The 26,070-nt window shown below is 39.3% G+C and overlaps 1 protein-coding gene across 5 annotated transcripts in view; it reads right to left on the bottom strand.

Annotated features, from left to right (window-relative positions):
• Positions 1-26,070, bottom strand: part of LOC139354980 (SH2 domain-containing protein 3C) — a 247,846-nt gene that overhangs the window by 162,812 nt on the left and 58,964 nt on the right. For 4 of the 5 annotated variants that reach the window (XM_070999254.1, XM_070999255.1, XM_070999253.1 and 1 more), the window contains exon 2: positions 23,024-24,004. The exons of the other annotated variant lie outside the window; for it this stretch is intronic. In XM_070999254.1, the coding sequence (XP_070855355.1) occupies positions 23,024-24,004 (981 nt within the window). The remainder of the gene's footprint in view (positions 1-23,023; positions 24,005-26,070) is intronic. 5 annotated transcript variants of the gene reach the window in all.

Here is a 26,070-nt window from a genome sequence, read left to right as displayed (position 1 = left end):
GTTCAGAAATTATGGATTATACAAACCATAATTTCTTCTTTACAAGGGTAACAAAGATGTTTTTATTAATGAATCATCCGCAGAATTATTTCATATAACTAATTTTAGTTATTTTAGAGATATAATTAATCTTGAAACAGAATTTTCAAACAATGACGACAGCCATAATTTTCATTGGGACATATCCCACGAAATAAAAATTATTAAATTATAATTGATAGAATTATCACTAGATAAAAAAGAGGTATTAATGAATTAGGCACCATTTGGAAATGGACAGCAGGAACACCAGATCATGACGATTTCATAACAGTCCAAAATATAATCGATGATCTAATACAAAATAAAAACGATCAGTTTGTTATTAATTCCAATATATTCAGAGAAATAATATCTTTATCTGACAAAGTTTTAAACAGAAAGTAAGAAAGTCGTCTGCGCTTGCTTACTTACAATCTAATGAATTTAATGGACACATTTATACTCTTACAAAATGTATGCATTTTAAAAATGAAGACATGCAAGAAATACTTGAACAGAAACCTGTAATTATAACTGACCTTTTGGAAATATCTGAAATTAAAAGAGCTTTTCACCAAGATCTTATTATAATATACATAAAATGCATGAAGATGGAAAATAACAATTGATAATCACGTCGCAAAATGTAGAAATTAGTATTCCGTAATGTCTAATTTTAAGACAGAAATATAAAATAGGTCTTGCACAACAAACTCAGAAGGTTCTTGTTTTACCAGATTACTAAATGGAAAAAAATCGTTTTATAACCAAATCAGAGAAAACAAGGAAGAACGCCATAGTCGAGTACCTCGAATATTAGATACCCGTTACTCAGCTAAAGGATTTAAAGGGAAATGGAGATATGCAAGCAGCAAATACGCCACCTACCCGCGATCTCAATATGTAGGTTTGTGGGCGGTAGACAGATTTAGGCGTTATGGGCGTTAGAGTGAGCGTGGCAAACTTCTTTCCGTATGATCGCTGAGATATCGGAAACTATAAGAGCTACAATACTGGGATTAGGCATGCAGATTCCTGAGATTCCTGCGCAGCGCACGTTTGTTTCAGAAATGTGCCACGCCCACAAACCGCCCAAAGCTGTGGCTCCTACAGGTTTGATGCTAGAAAAAAAGTTGTATCTGAAATGTATTGGTCTCATCAATACCTATCGGGCAATACGCCAGAAGTATTGAAAGGTTTTATTCTGCCTTATAAATATTAAGAAAATATTTAACGGAAATGGCAAATGATGCCCTAACACATAATGGTATGGTATTAAATTTCGATGCCATAGTGACCAGACTTGACTTTGTCTTTAGTGAAAAACGTCCCATTCATATTATCAAACAAACGTCCCATTCATATTATCAAACAAGAATTGATTGTATTGAGTCAGTAAAAATTATCCCTAATGGATTATTTTGGTTAATAGAAAATTAACTCTATTAAACAATCAAACAAAAACACCTCTTAACGAGGTAAAAAGTAGTGGCGAAAGCGCTCTTAACAAAAATTTCTGATATCAACAATTGTGACGAAAAATGATATTACATTCGATAAAACAAATAAACTATATTAAATTATATTACAATTTAAAAAGAAATCGTTCGACTCAATTTTGAGAAAATAGTCAAAAAGTGGTTTTAAAAAATAACTTTTTATCGTAACTCTAAATCTATTATATTTCCTAGCGGGTTTTTCCATAAGTCGTAGAACAAACGTTTTCTATTTCAAGCTACTTTATACACCCATAGGGTTTCCAAAACCCTAAAACTAGGATGGGATGCATACAAACCCACAAACAAAGGGACAAACATTTTCATTTTGGGAAGAAGAAGAAAATCTTGTTTTTTGAATTACTTTTGAACGGAACGTCGGATTTCAACAAATGAGGTGTCATTCGACGCGTACTCTCAGTATGAATAGAACTCGCTAAACAGCTTGGGGCTTTTATCCCCACCGTATCCAGCAGCTCCAATTTTCAAAATTTTTTCTTTTACACTTTCACCGCTTTTTCTCCCAAACAAATCTATATTTCGAAAGTCTTGGTATGCAATCTTCTTAGTTAGTGCGATACCTTTCGATTGGTGTATCACTCGTTATGATCGGACCATAATTGCAGATTTTCAATTCTGCGGCTATATAAAGTAGTTGTCTTCGCACGCTCTCTTGCGCGCTTCGCCACAACGTGTACTGCCGTCCACAGTGATAAATCTATTATGACTTATGGTAGGAATAAACCAATAACAGCAGAAATTAACGAAAAGCATAAGAAGGCAGCTCTCAGAGTTTTCATTACCGGCTAAATCTCGGACACAATTTTCCCAAAAAATCCTTTTGACTTACCAAATGCAATGGTAATAGTTCGAGAATTAGAAATTATCAACATGAGGGCTCATTTCGCAAAAAGTTTCTCAACTTCTCAGGGAAAATATATCGAGCCAAGCTCGGGTGGAAACGGAGAAACACATTTAAACCACAAACCAAGACAGCAAAACAATAATTATAACAACCAGAGGAACAATAATAATTTAAGGTTTAACCAATACAATAATCAAAACCTAAATACTGTCGGGTCACGCAGCCGCAGCAGCTAATTAACTTCTGAATTCGATCTCTTATATTTATTACATCGCGAAAGGTATTTTACTCTAATCTAGCTCTTTCATTTATGTGTACTTGCATTTTTGGGCTCAGTATTCGGCTGGCTGTCCTTTTTTAAAATCAGTACGAATTCAGATCTCGATATTAAACGCACTTTCGTCTCGCCTGCTCTACTCTCTTTCGATAACAAATTGTTAACAAGCATAAATCATCCCGAAATTTCGTATTTTAATTTTACAATAACTAATAAAAAAGCTTATTAGATTAACATTGGTGGCGCCGACGTGATTTGTACATAAATAAAACTAAGTGCCAATCATATAAGTCTATTTATTGACTTTTTCGTTCCCGCGGCTGCGGTGCATTGGCGGAGCAACAAATCATAAAGCCTTAAATGCAGTGAGCGCTGTAAATAATTAGCAGTTGATGATCATCAATCAGTTATACATAGGAGCGGACATAGCCAAGTAACGGGCTGTTATTCCCTCGTTTGCTTTGCGCTTATCTTCCCCCTGAAACCGAATTTCGGGCATTTTGTCTGCTGGGTTTGTTGTTGTTGTTGTAGCCATGCCTACGGGAACTTTTGGAGATGTTACCGCTGATGCAAACAGGGCAATATTTTTAAAGCGCAATGCAACGGCTTTATTTAATAGAGTGGAGCGCTTAGTAGATTCCCTATCAAGTGCGGCGTTAACTTCATGCGACGAATCCGGTCTTCATGTGAGGTTGGAGTTGATTGATGAGCTTCAAGAGTCATTTAAAAAGGTTCTCGGTAAGCTCAAAGAATTGGATTTCGAGAAAATTGAAAGTGATTTAAGTGAGAAATTTGATGACATTCTCGTAATTCTGAAGTCATCGGTTCGATCCGAAATTTCGGACGGCAACTACGCAATTGCTTTAGATTTGCTGCAAAATAGATTTGATAATCGACGTTTGGTTTTTCAGGCACACATTACTGAGATCCTGGGACTTAAGGCGGTGCAGAGTGGTTCGGTCTCGACACTTTGGGAGCTGTCCGATAAGTTCAACGCTCATATTCGTGCTCTCAAAGGACTGGGCACGACGGAACAAATCGCAGGATGCACCATCGTCCAAGTCCTGTTCCAAAAGTTGGATCCGGCAAGTCAGGCAAAGTGGGAAGAGCGTTTAGAGGACCCTGCCTTCGTCAATTTAATTGCTACGTGGGAGTCAATGGCATCATTTCTGGAGCAGCGATGCAGGACGTTGGAGACTATGGATTTCGCCACGGCAAACTATGCGCCGGGCAATGAGGTGGGAAGTAAGAGAATACCCAATGCGCGTAGATCAGCAAAAAAAAAAAACCAACACTTGAGGTTCGCCGGAGGATTCTACTAATAAAATCTCCATACGAACACATAGCGGCCAGTTTAAAATTTGCCAATTCTTTTGCTGCCCTTCAAAGAATTTTCGGATACGTCAATTAGTTTAGTAATCGCATGCGTCGCCCTACGCTCACGGTGTCTGACCTTCAAGGCGGTACTCTGCTCTTGTCTCGCCTTGTCCAGCGCTCACATTTGTGGGATGACATCAAATCATTGCAGTCAAAGGTATTGGTGCACTCATCCAGCTCGCTCGCATCTCTCTCGCCATTCATTAATCAATTGATTGATCTGATGGTCGGCTAAGGAATTCCTCGCTGGATCTTAATGGGCGTCATCCAATTATATTACCACGGAGTCATTCGGTCACTATTTCCATTATTGCTCACTTTCATGAACGCAATCTGCACACTGGGCCACGGGCACTACTCGGCATAATTCGATTCCAGTATTGGTCTATTGGGGGGAGGAAGACGGTGATGAAGGCAGTAAACAAATGTATTAAATGATTTCGAATGAAGCCTCGAGTAGTGGAGCATATAATGGCGGATCTTCCAAAGATACGACTTGATGGATCTCATGCATTCGAAGTCACTGGCATTGACTTTTACGGGCCAGTTCTCTACAAGTCAGAGGTGCGAAGCAGGCCTCCAGTAAAATGCTACGTTTGTGTCTTAATTTGTTTCGCCACAAAGGCTATTCATTTGGAGTTGATCAAGGATCTTTCTACGGTGTCGTTTCTACATGGCCTCAAAAGATGAATATGAACTAGAAGAAGGCCGCGGCAGATTTGGTCTGATAGTGCAACCAACTTTGTTGGCGCTCGCAATGAGCTGCTCGAACTTAGGCGCCTATTCCTCAGCAATGATTATCAGAGCTACATTGGACTTTTGCCTAGCGCAGGCTATTGATTGGTGTTTCATTCTTCCTAGGTCGCCACACTATGGCGGTCTTTGGGAAGCGGCTGTGAAGATCGCTAAGCATCATTTGTTTGCTATTTGCTGTTTTAGCCTTTGAGGAGTTGCGGACCCTGGGGTGTCACATTTCGGCGGTTTGTAATTCTCGACCATTAGTCTCGATTTCAGAAAACCCCGCTGATCTGGATGTATTAATTCCAGCAAATTTTTTGAATGGTGGTCCGCCTTCCTCTTTCGTCGAGCCGGATGTGAACAGTCTTAACTTCAAGAGAAGAAGATCTTTTGGTCCCGATGGAAGGAAGAATAGCATCAGGAATTCTGAATTCGATCTCTTATATTAATTGCATCGCGAGAGGTATCTCTCAGCATTCGGTCATTCGGTGATCTCGACGTTAAACGCACTCTCGTCTCGCCTGCTGTGCTCTCTTTCGCTAATAAACTGTTAGCAGGCATAAAGCAACCCAAAATTTCGTATTTATACCCGTTACTCGTAGAGTAAAAGGGTATACTAGATTCGTCGGAAAGTATGTAACAGGCAGAAGGAAGCGTTTCCGACCCCACAAAGTATATATATTCTTGATCAGGATCACTAGCCGAGTCGATCTAGCCATGTCCGTCTGTCCGTCTGTCCGGATGAACGCTGAGATCTCGGAAACTATGGGAGCTAGGCTATTGAGATTTGGCGTGCAGATTCCTGAGCTTCTTACGCAGCGCAAGTTTGTTTCAGCACAGTGCCACGCCCACTCTAACGCCCACAAACCGCCCAAAACTGTGGCTCCTACAGTTTTGATGCTAGAATAAAAATTTTAACTGAAATGTATTGTTCTCATCAATACCTATCGATTGACCCAAAAAAAAGTTTGCCACGCCCACTTTAACGCCCACAAACCGCGAAAACCTGTGACGCCCACAATTTTCATGCTAGATAAAAAATTTTAACTGAAATGTATTGGTCTCGTCGATACCTATCGATTGATCTAAAAAAAAATTTTCCACGCCCACTCTAACGCCCATAACGCTTAAATCTGTATACCGCCGGTAGGTGGCGCATTTTAATCTCTCTTTGCTGCTTGCATATCTCCATATAGCTGAGTAACGGGTATCTGATAGTCGAGGCACTCGACTATAGCGTTCTTCCTTGTTTAATTTTGCAATAACTAAAAAAAAGCGTATTAGTTCAAAAAATACTTATAGTAATTATAATCAAAATAAAAATAATTCCTGGAACCCGGGCAGGTTTAATCAACAAAATCAATGGAACCACAAAGAAAGCCAGAGCCAATGGAGATTAAAACAAGGAAGAACGCTATAGTCGAGTACCTCGACTATCAGATACCCGTTACTCAAAGGGAAATGGAGATATGCAAGCAGCAAAGCGAAATTAAAATGCGCCACCTACCGGCGGTAGACAGATTTAAGCGTTATGGGCGTTAGAGTGGGCGTGGCAAAATTATTTTTGGATCAATCGATAGGTATTGACGACACCAATACATTTCAGTTAAAATTTTTTATCTAGCATGCAAATTGAGGGCGTCACAGGTTTTCGCGGTTTGTGGGCGTTTAAGTGGGCGTGGCAAACTTTTTTTTAGGTCAATCGATAGGTATTGATGAGAACAATACATTATACATACATTCAGTTAAAATTTTCTATCTAGCATCAAAACTGTAGGAGTTACAGTTTTGGGCGGTTTGTGGGCGTTAGAGTGGGCGTGGCAGTCTACTGAAACAAACTTGCGCTGCGTAAGAAGCTCAGGAATCTGTACGCCAAATCTCAATAGCCTAGCTCTCATAGTTTCCGAGATCTCAGCGTTCATCCGGACGGACAGACAGACGGACAGACGGACAGACGGTCAGACGGACAGACGGACAGACGGACAGACGGACAGACGGACAGACGGACATGGCTAGATCGACTCGGCTAGTGATCCTGATCAAGAATATATATACTTTATGGGGTCGGAAACGCTTCCTTCTGCCTGTTACATACTTTCCGACGAATCTAGTATACCCTTTTACTCTACGAGTAACGGGTATAACAAGGAAGAACGCTATAGTCGAGTACCTCGACTATCAGATACCCGTTACTCAGCTAAAGGGACCAAAGGGAAATGGAGATATGCAAGCAGCAAATCGAGATTTAAATAAGCCACCTACCAACGGTAGACAGATTTAAGCGTTATGGGCGTTAGAGTGGATCAATCGATAGGTATTGACGAGACCAATACATTTCAGTTAAAATTTTTTATCTAGCATGAAAACTGTGGCCGTCACAGGTTTGGGCGGTTTGTGGGCGTTAGAGTGGGCGTGGCAATTTTTTTTCGGGTCACTCGATAGGTATTGATGAGAAGAATACACTTATGTTAAAATTTTTGTTCTAGCATCAAAACTGTAGGAGCCACAGTTTTGGGCGGTTTGTGGGCGTAAGAGTGGGCGTGGCACATTTCTGAAACAAACTTGCGCTGCGCAAGAAGCTCAGGAATCTGCACGCCAAATCTCAATAGCCTAGCTCCCATAGTTTCCGAGATCTCAGCGTTCATCCGGACGGACAGACAGACGGACAGACGGACAGACGGACAGACGGACATGGCTAGATCGACTCGGCTAGTGATCCTGATCAAGAATATATATACTTTATGGGGTCGGAAACGCTTCCTTCTGCCTGTTACATACTTTCCGACGAATCTAGTATACCCTTTTACTCTACGAGTAACGGGTATAATTATAATCAGAACAAACTAATAGAAATTATACCCATAACACTCAGCAAGGTCAACCCCAAAATAATAGGGTACCAACTGGAATTGTTAACTAACAATATTGAGGAGGACCATTTTTTTTAGACAAAAGTTAGGATTAGACTTACCCTACTTAAGAAATGATAGTAAAATAAAAAAGAAGTTAAAAATGTTAATTGGCACTGAAGCAATCTCTATATTAAAATAGGAATTTATAAAAATAGAAATGAGCTTCCGATATATAAAAGAGTATCCACAGTAAATGGATTTTCAATAACTAATCACTATCATATGATAACTATATTTGATACACAATATAAAATTTATGAAATAGAAGGGTTTGATTCAGATTTACTAATTTGTTTTAACCTTTAAATACACAGAGAAAATTATGACGTTCTCATATTGAGTATTTGTATTCTCAATTTGCGGATGTACTCAATTTAAGTACAAAATTCGTGGAAAAAACTTATGTTGAGAATATCTGCAATCATTTTAAGAAAAAGAACTTGAATTGATTACAAAATTCTAAGTTTGAGGAAATGTGTTCTTCAATTTCCAACTTAAGAACTAATATTCTCATCATGAGTATTCGAAAATCTCAAAAAAGAATTGGATTTTCTCATAATGAGATCTAGATTGTAAGTGGCGTGAAGAACGTGTCTAGTTTTTTTAGTTTCTATGTACATTGTACATACATACATACAAATATAATTTTCAAAATGCTTTCAAATGTACATTTAATAACATTCTAATTTTATTGTTTCATGTTTGTATATGTATATATATTAACAATATTCTTTCTCAGCCTCTTTGCTATTCGCTAGACCAGATAACTAAGGGAAAAAATGTCATAGCTTAGAACATGGAGCACAAACTTAAATAAAAAATAATATATATGTATACATATTACTGTATTACAAAATAAAATGAAAAAAAAAATATTTTACCCTTTTTTGGTTAATAGAACATTTCTTCATTTGGGAATTTAAAAGTTCACTATCAAGAACTTGTTTCTTATTTTGAGCGCTCGAAATTTCTCAGTATAAGAAAAAGGGGATACTCCTTTCTAAAATTCAAGCTAAATAATTTCATAAAATGATTGCAGTTTGTACTCATATTGAGGAGAAATGTTCAAAGTAGAGTTTTAAGACATTTAAGACATTTTTTTTGAGAAATTAATATTTTGCACTTAAAGTGAGAATTTTTGTTTATGCTGAATTTTTGAGTACAAAAATTCTTAATTTGAAAGCAAATTACTTGAATAATTCTCTCTGTGTACGAGCTGTGATTGATACAGTTAAAGGGGTAACTAAATATAACGGAAAAGAAAAGAAATTAAATTATGACAACGGGCACATTTTAATCCAACTCTTCTTAACAGAAGAAAACACCATTCTTCCATTAAAGGAATTTATATTAAAACAAGGAAGAAAGCTATAGTCGAGTACCTCGAATATTAGATACCCTTTCCTCAGCTAAAGGGATGAAAGGGAAATGGAGATATGCAAGCAGCAAATACGCCACCTACCCGCGATCTCAATATACAGTTATGTGGGCGGTAGACAGATTTAACCGATATGGGCGTTAGAGTGGGCGTGGCAAACTGGGTCAATCAATAGGTATTGACGACACTAATACATTAGAGTTACAATTTTTTTCTAGCATGAAAATTGTGGGCCCCACAGGTTTGCGCGGTTTGTGGGAGTTAGAGTGGGCGTGGGATATATGCGTAACAAACCATTGGAAAAGGCTTGAAAAATGTTTTACAATGACACCAAACGGGTAGTGGGAATATACGTCAAGCTTTTTCTCTGCTGTAAAATAAAAACTGCACAATTAAAACAAAACTCACCAAATTATAATTTCACACCTTCGCGCACAAGCAGTCATGAGTAAGGACTCGAGGGTAGGGGGCGAGATTCCGGTTCGTGGGTACGCACGTTCACTTTCTCCTGCTCATTCTCAGAAGATAACAAGGGGTCACAATATTTTAAATGCAATAAAACCAATAATACCAAACACACTTATTATGGGATGTGTATATGTTTGCAATTAATATCCGTGTTCATACTTACGATTTTTTAAAGTTTGTGGGCGGCTTGTGGGCGAGATCTCAGTGCTCATACGGACAGACGGACAGACGGACATGGCTAGATCGACTCGGCTACTGATCCTGATCAAGAATATATATACTTTATGAGGTCGGAAAAGCTTCCTTCTGCCTGTTACATACTTTCCGACGAATCTAGTATACCCTTTTACTATACGAGTAACGGGTATAATGACATCACAAAAATTGGGCAGTGTGGCAGTCTATGCGTCTGAGTCTGGAACGAGTGTACCACTTGCAGACCGTCCAAGTATCTATTTGTCTGATAGGTGCAATCTCTTTAATTTTCTTATGTTCACATGTCTGGAATGTGTAAGATCAAATCTGTTTGTGTTTGTGTGAGAGACGAGTTTTGATCTGAAGCGAGTGACAGTCTTAGTGACAGATGTGCAAACAGGATTAATTTTGAGATCTTGAAAAATGGTAGTGTTTCTTAGCATATATCTTAGAATATTTGCTTGGCTGGAGTTAATTCTTTTTATAGACGTGTTACATTTACTGGGTTTTTTACCAGTGAAGTATACACGTGTATTTTCAAAGATACATTTTTGTTTTCGTCCCAGAACGCTGAAAAGGTAAATTGTCTAAGATTCTCTCATTTCCACAAGTAGTTCTAAAGCATGTCATAAACTGGACTCAAGCAAGAGCTACCCGAACATGCGCTCCTTTCCATGAGTTTGTGAGTCGTCCATTTATTTATTTATTTATTTATTTATTTCGCCAACAGTTGGTACCTTAACTGGCTACTTGTCTATTACTAAACTAAATACTAAGGGACGAAAGGTAATTGTAAAGGGTTTTCCTAATTAATTCCCTAGGGGAGCATGGGTCCAGCCGCATGTGAGATGGAAGTTTGTTCCAGTAGAACAAGGCTCTACACAGAGGCTCATTAAAAGCATAGTTAGCTCTATATGCCGGAATAAAAAAAGGTTCAAATGACCTTAAAGACCTACCAGGTACGGAAAAGCCTATGCTACTCAGCAATGCAGGGCAGTCTATTTTGGAGGACAGCAGGTCACAAATAAAAACTAGTGCGCTAGTTGTTCTACGATCTTGTAGGGAAGAAAGGTGCACAAGACGACATTTCGCAGAGTAAGAGGGAACCGGGTCATTAAAGTTTAGAGAAAGAAGGGCAAAAGATAGAAATTTTTTTTGAACACGCTCAATACGATTGATGTGTGTAGTTCCAGTCGGACTCCAGACAAACGAAGCATATTCCAATCTGGACCTAATGAACGAAGAAAATAGGCTTAGTTTCGTGTACGGATCTTTAAATTGCGTGGAATTTCGTTTTACAAAACCATACATAGCGTATGCCTTTGGAATTATGTAGTTTATGTGATCCATAAAAGTAAATTTGGTATCAAACATAACTCCTAGGTCCAGTGATTCATTTCTTAAGGAAAGAACATGGGAACTAATGGAATAAGAGCTAAGGACATTAATTAATCGTTTGCTGTACCTAACGTAGAAACATTTTGACACGTTCAGAGGCAACTTATTACGAGAACACCAATTTCCCACTTTTACTAGGTCATTTTGAAGAAGTTCACTATCGGAGATTGAATTCACAGACCTAAATATTTTAAGATCGTCCGCAAACAACAGGAATTCAGAATTTGTTATGCAATAGCTTAAATCATTAATGAAGATGATGAATAGAAACGGACCCAATGCACTTCCCTGAGGAAGGCCAGAAGTAGCCACATACGGGTTTGAGAAAACACCATTGCACTCTACTCTATAAATCCGCCCATCTAAATAAGATTTAAACCAATTTAATATTGATGAATGAAATCCCAATTTCTGCAATTTTGCCAATAAAGCATTATGGGAGACTTTGTCAAATGCTTTGGCGAAGTCGGTGTAGACTACATCAACTTGATGATGACTGATAAACGAGTGGATGCAAAAAAGATTAAACGTAGCTAAGTTAGTGGTAGTTGACCTTCCAGGCATAAAACCATGTTGGTTAGGACTGATGATCCGACCAGCAAGAAAAGTTAGCTGCTTAGCTACAATTCGTTCAAACATTTTTGAAACATTTCTTAGCTTTGCAATTGGCCTATAATTTGAAACAATGTTTTTGTAACCAGACTTGAATATAGGAGAAACTGTGGCAAGTTTCCATCTATGCGCAAATACGCCAGTGGAAAGAGACTTGTTGAAGATCATTTTTAGGGGCTCACAAAGAACACCTATACAGTTCTTCAAAATAAATGGAGAAAGGCCATCGCAGTCTAATTTTCCTGAGTCGTTAAAACTCTCAGCCGCCATATGACAGTCCAAATCAGTAACATCCAAGCACCCAATATTTAGCATCGTGGCAATGGCACCGAGTGAATCATCGTCATTCCACAGCGAGCTCGGTTCAAAGTTAGATACAAAGTACTTAGCAAATAGATTAGCGACCCCAATATCAGAAGAAGCTGAAAGACTTTCATATGACATATGGGAAGGAAAGTAGGAGGTTGTACGTTTAGAATTGATAAAGTGCCAGAATGACTTAGGATTGGTAATTAGTTTACACTCTATATCAGCAATATATTGGCTGTATAAGAATTTATTGAGGAACTCAAACTCACGCTTATGTTGTTTGTACCGATCAAAGTCGGCAGCTTCACCGCTTTCTATGTAGCGCTTATAGAATTTATTTCGGAGATTTTTGTATTTTTTTAGTCCTTGTGTGTACCATGGTAGTCTATAAGAACTTTGAACTCTAGTTTTAGCATATCTGCCTTTAATAGTAGAGAGAAAAGATATAAAAACTTCATAGGTTGTATTCACATCCGCATGCGAGAGGACTTCCGCCCATCTGATATTAGAAATATCACTACGGATAGAATCTAAACTGCTAGAATTAATATAGGTAAGAGGCAAGCGAGAATTATTTGGTGAGAAAATATAACAAGTAATTAAGATTAATAGGGGCTTGTGATGAGCATCACACGCGGCTAGAGGATTATCGCTGCAGCATAGAGTAAGGCATAAATCAGGGTGTACAAAAATTAGATCTAGAAGCTTATTTAAGTTATTAAAAACATGGTTAATCTGGACTAATCCCATACTAAGAAGCTCATCGATGACTAAGATTTCATGGGGAAGATGCAGATTACTGGGAACCATTGCTGAAGACTCAAGATCATGAGCCCACACGAGCGAAGATAGGTTGAAGTCGCCCAAAACACATATATATTGGCCATCTTCCAGCTCCTGGTATAGGTGGGCAATGTTGTCAACATGCGCTTTATATAAATCAAAACTGCTGCTTGGGGGTATGTATGATACTGTCAGGAAAATTGTTTCCGTAGGACCAGCGAGAGATACACAGAGTTGGTCGAGCAGAGAATCCTCGTTCTGGAGACAAATAGCAATGCAACGCAGCTCACGCCGCACAGCAATTAAAACTCCGCCACCTCTGGAGCATCGTGTTTTAACGGAATCTCGATCCTTACGGAACACATGATAAAGATTTGTATCGAAGAATTCATTATCGAAGAAATCCATGTTGAGCCAGGTTTCAACAAAAATGATGACGTCATGATCACCATGAGACGTTGCCTGGAAAAGGGATTGAGCTTTCGTACGCATACCACCGATATTTTGAAAATAAATATTGAAATTTGTATTGTTAGCGCATATCCGGTCATCCATGGTCATGCTATCAATAACTGGTCCAGCATCATGGCCCGAATCCGTAAATTTAAATGCTGATCAGCAATTCTCATCTGCAGTCTGTGCAACTGGGCGCCTGGTACTGTCCCCAACTTGGCTAATGCTTGATTTATGTGGTGCTGGTCATACTAAGCAACCTTGGGTTCGAACAGTGATATTGACACAGGTCTGATGCTAGATGTGTGTGTCCTGGGCACAGCAAAGATGAAATTAATTAATATCCTTTTAAAACAAAACTATTTACATTTCCTTTTACTCGCCTAGAGCTGTTTAACATCATACGAAGGTCTGAGTATGACTTGTTTGAGGAACAGTCTCAGCACTTAGAAAACTTGTATGAAAAACTTAAAGGGTTATTCCAAAATTAAACATGTAGAACACGAGGTCGCTACGAGAAAGTGTGTGAAGAATCCGGCAACCGAGCCAAGTTTCGAAAAATCCATAACTTGAGAGAACAACATTCTTCGACAGTGCTAGCTTTAGCTACTCAATATAAACTTAAAATTGAACGTATATACCATTATATATATACCCTTAAGTTCTAGAGTATGCTCGGTGGAGTAGGTTCTAACATGTCAGAAGATAAAAAGTTTTTTTTTTGTACCAAAAACACTGTTCCGCTATCGACGTCAGCACTGAAGTCGGCGCAGCGTAAAAAACTGCCGACGAAATCGGTCGTGCAACAAAGAGAGGCAGGTTTCTTATAATCTGCCTGCACTGGGAGCTCGCAGGTCAGGTAAGTGTTACGTTAAGTTTAAGATGTTGTGCATTGATGTAAGTTTAGTGTACGTACATTTTTTAAGTTTTATAAGTTTTACGAAATAACCTAGAAAATTCTGCTTCCGGTATCCGAAAGCAGCATCATGAAATGTTTTGTGCCATAGGAAAAAATTCTAACAAAAGGTTATAAACAGCTCTAGAATGTAAATGTACAAATATACAAGTTCAACAAATTTTTTAATCATATGCCCTTATATACCCAGGAGCGTTGGCCAAACATTCCGAGGACCCGGGTGAATACTGAGTCCATTCTACCGGCACAAGTTGGCTCTACAGAAACACAATCTGCGGTAGAAACAAGTCTCCCGAGCCAAGGCCAGAATAGTGTCACACTTTCATCTTCATCTTATATTATGTTGTTTGCTGAGACATGGTTGAAACCGGAGAAATTCTTCCTGGAACCCAGGCAAGGAGGTGGAGTCTTAATTGCCGGGGACTCTACCCTCACGTCGGAATATTGAAATTATATGTGTAAGGCTATATTTACCTGGTAGCCTATGCTACTCAGCAATGCAGGGCAGTCTATTTTGGAGGACAGCAGGTCACAAATAAAAACTAGTGCGCTAGTTGTTCTACGATCTTGTAGGGAAGAAAGGTGCACAAGACGACATTTCGCAGAGTAAGAGGGAACCGGGTCATTAAAGTTTAGAGAAAGAAGGGCAAAAGATAGAAATTTTTTTTGAACACGCTCAATACGATTGATGTGTGTAGTTCCAGTCGGACTCCAGACAAACGAAGCATATTCCAATCTGGACCTAATGAACGAAGAAAATAGGCTTAGTTTCGTGTACGGATCTTTAAATTGCGTGGAATTTCGTTTTACAAAACCATACATAGCGTATGCCTTTGGAATTATGTAGTTTATGTGATCCATGAAAGTAAATTTGGTATCAAACATAACTCCTAGGTCCAGTGATTCATTTCTTAAGGAAAGAACATGGGAACTAATGGAATAAGAGCTAAGGACACTAATTAATCGTTTGCTGTACCTAACGTAGAAACATTTTGACACGTTCAGAGGCAACTTATTACGAGAACACCAATTTCCCACTTTTACTAGGTCATTTTGAAGAAGTTCACTATCGGAGATTGAATTCACAGACCTAAATATTTTAAGATCGTCCGCAAACAACAGGAATTCAGAATTTGTTATGCAATAGCTTAAATCATTAATGAAGATGATGAATAGAAACGGACCCAATGCACTTCCCTGAGGAAGGCCAGAAGTATCCACATACGGGTTTGAGAAAACACCATTGCACTCTACTCTATAAATCCGCCCATCTAAATAAGATTTAAACCAATTTAATATTGATGAATGAAATCCCAATTTCAGCAATTTTGCCAATAAAGCATTATGGGAGACTTTGTCAAATGCTTTGGCGAAGTCGGTGTAGACTACATCAACTTGATGATGACTGATAAACGAGTGGATGCAAAAAAGATTAAACGTAGCTAAGTTAGTGGTAGTTGACCTTCCAGGCATAAAACCATGTTGGTTAGGACTGATGATCCGACCAGCAAGAAAAGTTAGCTGCTTAGCTACAATTCGTTCAAACATTTTTGAAACATTTCTTAGCTTTGCAATTGGCCTATAATTTGAAACAATGTTTTTGTAACCAGACTTGAATATAGGAGAAACTGTGGCAAGTTTCCATCTATGCGCAAATACGCCAGTGGAAAGAGACTTGTTGAAGATCATTTTTAGGGGCTCACAAAGAACACCTATACAGTTCTTCAAAATAAATGGAGAAAGGCCATCGCAGTCTAATTTTCCTGAGTCGTTAAAACTCTCAGCCGCCATATGACAGTCCAAATCAGTAACATCCAAGCACCCAATATTTAGCATCGTGGCAATGGCACCGAGTGAATCATCGTCATTCCACAGCGAGCTCGGTTCAAAGTTAGATACAAAGTACTTAGCAAATAGATTAGCGACCCCAATATCAGAAGAAGCTGAAAGACTTTCATATGACATATGGGAAGGAAAGTAGGAGGTTGTACGTTTAGAATTGATAAAGTGCCAGAATGACTTAGGATTGGTAATTAGTTTACACTCTATATCAGCAATATATTGGCTGTATAAGAATTTATTGAGGAACTCAAACTCACGCTTATGTTGTTTGTACCGATCAAAGTCGGCAGCTTCACCGCTTTCTATGTAGCGCTTATAGAATTTATTTCGGAGATTTTTGTATTTTTTTAGTCCTTGTGTGTACCATGGTAGTCTATAAGAACTTTGAACTCTAGTTTTAGCATATCTGCCTTTAATAGTAGAGAGAAAAGATATAAAAACTTCATAGGTTGTATTCACATCCGCATGCGAGAGGACTTCCGCCCATCTGATATTAGAAATATCACTACGGATAGAATCTAAACTGCTAGAATTAATATAGGTAAGAGGCAAGCGAGAATTATTTGGTGAGAAAATATAACAAGTAATTAAGATTAATAGGGGCTTGTGATGAGCATCACACGCGGCTAGAGGATTATCGCTGCAGCATAGAGTAAGGCATAAATCAGGGTGTACAAAAATTAGATCTAGAAGCTTATTTAAGTTATTAAAAACATGGTTAATCTGGACTAATCCCATACTAAGAAGCTCATCGATGACTAAGATTTCATGGGGAAGATGCAGATTACTGGGAACCATTGCTGAAGACTCAAGATCATGAGCCCACACGAGCGAAGATAGGTTGAAGTCGCCCAAAACACATATATATTGGCCATCTTCCAGCTCCTGGTATAGGTGGGCAATGTTGTCAACATGCGCTTTATATAAATCAAAACTGCTGCTTGGGGGTATGTATGATACTGTCAGGAAAATTGTTTCCGTAGGACCAGCGAGAGATACACAGAGTTGGTCGAGCAGAGAATCCTCGATCTGGAGACAAATAGCAATGCAACGCAGCTCACGCCGCACAGCAATTAAAACTCCGCCACCTCTGGAGCATCGTGTTTTAACGGAATCTCGATCCTTACGGAACACATGATAAAGATTTGTATCGAAGAATTCATTATCGAAGAAATCCATGTTGAGCCAGGTTTCAACAAAAATGATGACGTCATGATCACCATGAGACGTTGCCTGGAAAAGGGATTGAGCTTTCGTACGCATACCACCGATATTTTGAAAATAAATATTGAAATTTGTATTGTTAGCGCATATCCGGTCATCCATGGTCATGCTATCAATAACTGGTCCAGCATCATGGCCCGAATCCGTAAATTTAAATGCTGATCAGCAATTCTCATCTGCAGTCTGTGCAACTGGGCGCCTGGTACTGTCCCCAACTTGGCTAATGCTTGATTTATGTGGTGCTGGTCATACTAAGCAACCTTGGGTTCGAACAGTGATATTGACACAGGTCTGATGCTAGATGTGTGTGTCCTGGGCACAGCAAAGATGAAATTAATTAATATCCTTTTAAAACAAAACTATTTACATTTCCTTTTACTCGCCTAGAGCTGTTTAACATCATACGAAGGTCTGAGTATGACTTGTTTGAGGAACAGTCTCAGCACTTAGAAAACTTGTATGAAAAACTTAAAGGGTTATTCCAAAATTAAACATGTAGAACACGAGGTCGCTACGAGAAAGTGTGTGAAGAATCCGGCAACCGAGCCAAGTTTCGAAAAATCCATAACTTGAGAGAACAACATTCTTCGACAGTGCTAGCTTTAGCTACTCAATATAAACTTAAAATTGAACGTATATACCATTATATATATACCCTTAAGTTCTAGAGTATGCTCGGTGGAGTAGGTTCTAACATGTCAGAAGATAAAAAGTTTTTTTTTTGTACCAAAAACACTGTTCCGCTATCGACGTCAGCACTGAAGTCGGCGCAGCGTAAAAAACTGCCGACGAAATCGGTCGTGCAACAAAGAGAGGCAGGTTTCTTATAATCTGCCTGCACTGGGAGCTCGCAGGTCAGGTAAGTGTTACGTTAAGTTTAAGATGTTGTGCATTGATGTAAGTTTAGTGTACGTACATTTTTTAAGTTTTATAAGTTTTACGAAATAACCTAGAAAATTCTGCTTCCGGTATCCGAAAGCAGCATCATGAAATGTTTTGTGCCATAGGAAAAAATTCTAACAAAAGGTTATAAACAGCTCTAGAATGTAAATGTACAAATATACAAGTTCAACAAATTTTTTAATCATATGCCCTTATATACCCAGGAGCGTTGGCCAAACATTCCGAGGACCCGGGTGAATACTGAGTCCATTCTACCGGCACAAGTTGGCTCTACAGAAACACAATCTGCGGTAGAAACAAGTCTCCCGAGCCAAGGCCAGAATAGTGTCACACTTTCATCTTCATCTTATATTATGTTGTTTGCTGAGACATGGTTGAAACCGGAGAAATTCTTCCTGGAACCCAGGCAAGGAGGTGGAGTCTTAATTGCCGGGGACTCTACCCTCACGTCGGAATATTGAAATTATATGTGTAAGGCTATATTTACCTGGTAGTTTTATATAAATCACCTGCTCGTACATTCCGCCTGCATCTGAATTCCCGAAGTATTTAAATAATCTTTTCGCTATACATTCAGTCTCAAATAAGCTGACCAATAGAGACCAATTTGTAGTTCTAGGAGATTTTAATATACCTGGAACTTCGTGATCAACAGATGAAAAATCTAATGTCTTACTTACACCAGCCCATCATGAACTCACTGATATATCTTTGTCTCAGTCGACATTGGTGCTGTTTTAGTAGAAAAACAAGGAAGAACGCTATAGTCGAGTACCTCGACTATCAGATACCCGTTACTCAGATAAAAAACTTTAAAATAAGTTAGCCGCGCACTTTGTTCTCTCTCCCTTGCTCTCATTTCTCGGCTCTGCTTTTGTTTCAGCCAGCGCCAAGAATGAGAAAGCATGCTTGCTAAACATACACAATTTTAAGGCACATTCTGTATTTCAAAATATTTGGTTGAATAGCTTTGTTTGAAAGAATTCTATTTGCCGCGGATATTAGATTGCAATTTTTTACGTCCACACACATGCATAAATACATATGTATGTATGTATGTCGTTTTCTGGCTCTAGTGTCAAGGCTTGTCCTAACTACTTTGGTTTGAGAGCATTGGACTGAAAACGGAAAAGTTTTTTTGGGACAATCTGTAGGTATTTATTAAGCTAATTCATATTCTTTGAAAGAGATAAATAAAGATGTACAGATCTTTAAAGGTTTTTGCCCGTCAATGGGACAAATGGATAAAGGGTTAATTATTCAATAGAATAAGTTAGCCGCGCACTTTGCTCTCTCTGAGCGCCGGCAGGGCTTTTTTCTTTGCCGCTAAGTTCGGCCGGCAACTATTTACATACACACACATACACGCGTAAAAACATTTCGCATTGTCTGGCTCTGACGTCATAGCTTTTTTCTTTGGAGGTTTGTGGGCGTTAGAGTGGGCGTAGCTAAATTTTTTTTTGGTCAATCGATAGGTATTGACAAGACTAATACATTTCAGTTAAAATTTTCTATCTAGCATCAAAACTGTAGGAGTTACATTTTAGGGCGGTTTGTGGGCGTTAGAGTGGGCGTGGCAGTCTACTGAAACAAACTTGCGCTGCGTAAGAAGCTCAGGAATCTGTACGCCAAATCTCAATAGCCTAGCTCTCATAGTTTCCGAGATCTCAGCGTTCATCCGGACAGACGGACAGACGGACATGGCTAGATCGACTCGGCTAGTGATCCTGATCAAGAATATATATACTTTATGGGGTCGGAAACGCTTCCTTCTGCCTGTTACATACTCTCCGACGAATCTAGTATACCCTTTTACTCTACGAGTAACGGGTATAATCAGTGATGTCAACTAAGCGATTACATTGTTTTCGCAAGGCTGGTTTTCGGAGGCTAAACTTTTATAAATCAGTCTTTGATTGGTCCGATCTCTACTCCTCCTAAAATATAGATGCTATAAATATTTTGTACTCTACAGCAAATTCGTTTTTCAATTCAAGTGGTCCGTTTTACTATCCACTAGTCTCCAACAAGCCACTTTGGTTCAGTAAGGAGTTAACACCCCTAAGTAATAGTCCAGACTTTATAGGAAATACAAAGAAACCGGTTCTCAATCTATTTATTCTAAATATTTAAGTGCACGGTCTAGTTTTACCGTGCAAAACTCTCTGTGTTACAAAAACGATTTAAGTCGTTATAAAGTCCAATTCTGTCAGAATCCGAAAAAGGTTAATAATTTTGTTAACACTAAATCCACCAATTATCCTTCCTCGCTACCTCGCAAGTTTTTTCAAACGACATGTTTTACTTTACCTCATTCTTCACAGCCCTAATCTTACACTGTATCCAAGTCGAATTTAATATTCTGACCCTCCTTTAACCTGGTCCCAATAAATTTCCTGGTTGCGTGCTTAGATACTGCGCAAATTGTTTACCTTGTCCTTAGAATCTTCACAATTTCCCTACATGTAGAAGGAACCGTTTGTAATTCCTCTCCGCACGAAGGGTAGCAAAGTGGAAGCAAATAATTAAAGAGGTATCTCTAAATTGTCAGCGATCTCAAGCTTTTCGAAAATATTATTACTCCCCATTTATGTAGGTCAGTTATATCTTTTTGACAACACGGGTATAATAAACGTAGATCAACAACCACTAACCTTTTGAAACTTATTTTATTTGTGATAAGGGAACCTAAAGAATAATTTACTTTATTTATAACGACCTTTCCCAGTTAAAACTAATTATCGTGTACTAGTGTACGCAGCTGATGTTATATTATACGTGCTTTACAAGGATACTTCTTGCCAGTCCGATTTGAATAATTAGAAAACGTGGTGCTTTTTGTCGTGCAGTCCTCAATGTGCGACATACATACTCATTGAATAAAATAACGATCTTGGTGTTTTGTTGGACCATCTGATCACACTTCGTCCATGGTGAATAAAGCTAGGGGTGCGCTATGTTTTTTAAAAGGTGGTCAAAAGAATGTGATGATTTTTATTTTTATAAAACCTTATTTATTTTGCTTTTCCGGCCGATACTTGAGTATGGATCAATCGTCTGGAATCTCCATTACGGAATACATGTTGATCGTGTCGAATCTGTACAGAAGAACTTTTTGCTTTTTGCTTGAACGATGCTTGGAATAGTCTTTATTTATAACGTTATTCGAGGTGAAATTGGTAGCACCGACTTGGTTAGCCTGCTAAACTTTCCTGAACCATGCAGATTAGCAAGAAATTACATTCCCCTAATTTTAAATCATTGTATATTTAACTATGACTTGCATGAACCTTTCAGGGTGTTATGTTCTGACTATAATATACTTTATCTTATTATGTCCATATCTGACTCTCCGATTCTCTTAAAACAATTAATATTACGTTTTCTAGCACAGAATTAGATCCTACTTCTTTTCCTCGGACTATATATTTATTTTTCCATTTGCCATTTGGTCGGTTGGGCGGGAGATGTGGCCGTGCGATCCCGCGCATATAGGTAGGAGCCACAGTTTTGGGCGGTTTGTGGGCGTTAGAGTGGGTGTGGCACAATGACGAAACAAACTCGCGTTGCGCAGGAATCTCTAGAATCTGCATGCTAATCCTAGTATTGCAACTTTTATAGTTTCCGATATCACAGCGTTTATGAGGACAGACAAACTTGGCTACATCGACTCGGCTAGTGATCCTTGTCACTATATTCCTTCCTTCTACCAGTTACATACGTTCCGACGAATCATAGCAATTTTGGAGGAAAAATGTTAAGTAATGAAATTGAATACCTTTATTTAACCAGCAATAGTGCTTTCGATTTGCAACCGATCTTTGCAAAGTTGGTCCTAACATTTAAAGGACACACTTATCTTATGTATGACTTGTTCAAAATAATTTATTCAATTTTTCTTTAGGTGCTAGAACTCAAAAGAAAACAAGGAAGAACGCTAGAGTCGAGTACCTCGACTATCAGTTACCCGTTACTCAGCTAATGGGACAAAAGTAAAATGGAGATATGCGAGCAACAAAGCGAAATTGGAATGCGCCACCTACCCGCGATCTCAATATACGGTTATGTGGGCGGTAGAAAGACTTAAGCGTTATGGGCGTTAGAGTGGGCGTGGCAAACGTATCGATAGGTATTGACGAGGCTAATATTTTGTTTCTAGCATGAATATTGTGGGCGCCACAGGCTTGGGAGGTTTGTCTGCGTTAGAGTGGGCGTGGCAAACTTTTTTTGGATCAATCGATAGTTATTGACGAGACTAGCACATTTCAATTAAAATTTCTTTTCCAGCATGAAAATTGTGGGCGCCGCAGATTTGGGCGGTTTGTGATCGTGGCATAATCGCGAAACAAACTTGCGCTGCGTACAAGGCTACGGAATCTATATCTTAAATCCCAATTCTCTATCTTTGATAGTTTCCGAGATATCAGCGTTCATATTTACGATTTTTTTAAGGTTTTTATGGGCGGTTTGTGGGCGTGGCAAACTTTTTTGTAGGCCAATCGATAGGTGTTGATGAGAAAAATACATTTCAGTTAAAAATTTTATTCTAGAATTAAAATTGTATGAGCGACAGTTTTGGGCGGTTTGTGGGCGTGGTACACTGACCAAACAAACAAGCTCAGGAATGTACATGCCAAGTCCCAACTTTCTAGGTTTTGTAGTTTCATCGTTCATAGATCTCATCGTTCATACGGACGGACAGACAGACGGACAAACATACAGACATACGGACAGGGCTAGATCGACTCGGCTAGTGATCCTGATCAAGAATATATACACTTTATGGGGTCGGAAACTCTTCCTTCTACCTACCTACGCAACTAAAAAACGATTACCTTTTTCATACTCAAACTTACCGTTATAACTTCTTCTTTTGCCATTGTAAAAAGCTCTTCTTCGGCGGCAAGGACATCAAATTCTTTGAAACTTTTTAGGGTCTCATTTAAGACCGAGGTGTTTATGAATCGGGGATTCTTAATAACTACACCCCGCTGTATGCTTGGTTCGAACGCATCCCCTAGAGTAGAGTCGCCGGATCCATTGCCCGAATCTGATCCACTGGCCTGGTACGCCAGCACCGCTACTATGGGTTCCTTGCGCGGCTTAGGCGGTGGACTGGGCGGTCGAGAGTCCGATGGCGATTCTACGCTGCAGTTCCTAGCCAGGCTCGAGATCCGTGCCATTGAATTTTGAGGCAGCGCTTGCGCCGCAGTAGTGTTGGGTCTTGGCAAAGAGTGGGTGGTGAATTTACTCTCTAGGTGCTGTTCGCTGGTGGGGTTACATCTGGCGATCGTCTGGAAGCGGACAATGACGTTCTGATTTTCGTTTTCCAGCTCCTGCGTATGCTGATGCTGTTCCTGAAGCTTGTTTATGTTGCTAACCAACAGTGCCTGGGCTGGCGTGAGGCTCTGGAAGCGCTGTTGCTTCTTGCAAGGCAGCGGTGGGGTTATCTCTCGTCGTGCCCGTGGAGGCGAGCAGTGCGGGCTGGCCGGAGAGCCAGCCTTTGGAGAGAGCTGTTGCTTCTTGGTATCAAAGCGAAAAAGCACAGAAACGCCTGTTCCCACTCCTCCATTACTGTTTATTGGCGAGTTAAGAGGACTCAGACTTCGGAGACCTGCCAGCATCTGCGTGTGGAGCTGGTTGCCCACGATTTTGTGGCCGTAGAAGGATAGCGGATAGGTCCGATTGCAGGGAAATTGAATAAGAGCCCCCGACGCCGACGAGATTGGCTTTCCAGATCCCACGTAGAAAGTAATCAAGTCGGGCACGGTATCGAAGGCATCCTCTTCGAATTGGAACTGTACCCGTTCGTAAACTGTCTCCGGCTGTATAACCAACTGAAATGTATAGCAAAATACAGAATTATACAGAAAAACAAGGTAATAAATATTATTTTATATAATAACATGAAATTTAACAATAAAGCACAAAGAAAAGAAAGGGGCAGTACCCATATGATATTGTCTCTTCAATTTAAACATAACAAACAAATACGATTGCATATTAACATGAGAAATATTAACAAGAGATGACGCTATAGTCGATAGCCTCGACTATTAGATACCCGTTACTCAGCTTAAGGGAGTGCGAGAAGGGTGGAGATAACACACCTAACCTAACACGCCACTTGGCCTACAGCGCCGCCAACACACAGCGTAATTGAGAAATCAGCTATTTTGCTGCAAGTGGTGGGATCTCGATTGAATTGGCAAAATGTTGATTATTATTTGCTTATAACTTTCTGATGACTGGTCCAATTTCAATATTTATTGGTATGTAGATGGGTATTAATATTAAAAACAAAATCTCATTTAAATTTTAACAGTGGGACCCTGCTGAAATAAACTTGAGCTACGCAGGAAGACCAAAAATCTGCATGCCAAGGCCTAGCATTCTAGCTCTTATAGTTTCCGAGATCTCACCGTTTATACAGACAGACGGACAGACAGACAGACGGACTCTACTAGTGATCCTGATCAAGAATATATTTACTTTATGGGGTCGGAAACGCTTTCTTCTACCTATGACATACTTTCCGACGAATTTAGTTTACGCTTTTACTCTACGAGTAACGGGTATAAACACCAATTACATATGTTGATATTAATCCGTAACACTTTATTATGAATTCTTGACAAATTGGTATGAGGTTTATGTCAAATTTGATTTTGAAAAGTCTGCGACAAAATAGTATGGCTGTATATTTGTAATTTCTTGGTATTGGTACCAGAGCCGGTTATGGCGGAAAGAGGGAAAGATAAAGAAGACGACAAAAGCGGTGGTATATTAGGTAGCGAGAACACCATTAATTTCCACATACAGCTACAATCAGCTAAAGTAACAAGTTGAGCAATTCGCAGTGTGGACAGAGCTTAACATATTACGCACTTTTCAGGCACGATATATTTATTCTCGTTATGTTAGAGAGTTTTCCAAAGAAATCACCCTAACAAATGGGGCCTAATAACCTGTACTTTCGCTGAAGACGGACGATTTTTTTTAATCGCTCCCGAAATCGTTTTGCCTATCGTTGGATTTTCTTATCTTTTTCGATACGCCGCTTCACTGTGTATTGTTATATTTGAACAAAATCATAATGCCGCAGGAAACTGGCCATCTAAATAGGTTTGTTGTTGGTCTCTCATACGGCCACTCAGCGTTGCAGCTTTCCGTTACAAAGCTAGCATTTATCGTAAACGAAATCGCGCTTAGAACATCGCCTACATATCACGCTCTCTCTGCACCTCTCTTCGTTGGACAGATTGCCGCTGGACTTATCGCCCTACTGCTCTCTAATCCGATCTCCCTGCTAGCTTCCCTATCAAATATCAATTACTCTTCAACTGCTACTTAAATGACTCTCCTTTGCTGCGCCAAGAAATGCGAATTTAGCGGTACCATCTCAGGAGATAATTTCTTGATGTGCTGGCTGTGTGATAACTGCTCACATATTAAATGTGGTGGTGGATCATAACGGTATAATCGGTGATATTGTTGGGAAACGCAGCCAATTCTCCTGGGCTTCTTCTTCATACCAAAACGTTACCCCAGAAATTCGGTCTCAATTTAATGTTCTCACTGACATATTTGATTCCGTCGAATCTACATTTCTGGGCCTTAAACTTCTAAGCAAATCCCCCAGGCGAAAAATTCCCAATAATCAACTCAACGTTGGTTTCATTGCCGAGCATCTCTGCTCCGCCGATTACTAGCAATACATCTGAACCAGTATTACCTAACGCCTCAAACAATGATAACTCACATACAGCTCTTAAAACTACTACTAATGTTCATGAAACCGCTAACACCGATCGTACTAAAATGGATTCAACTTCTGTACATACCGAAGTGACCGATGCTGCTCCTAGCACCTCTTCCTCCGCACCCCTCGTCTGGAACTGCT

This window comes from Drosophila suzukii, unplaced genomic scaffold (genome assembly GCF_043229965.1).
Source record: "Drosophila suzukii unplaced genomic scaffold, CBGP_Dsuzu_IsoJpt1.0 scf_5, whole genome shotgun sequence".
Classification (NCBI taxonomy): domain Eukaryota; kingdom Metazoa; phylum Arthropoda; class Insecta; order Diptera; family Drosophilidae; genus Drosophila; species Drosophila suzukii.
Note: the sequence above shows the minus strand (reverse complement) of the source record. Positions and strands in the feature narration are given on the sequence as shown.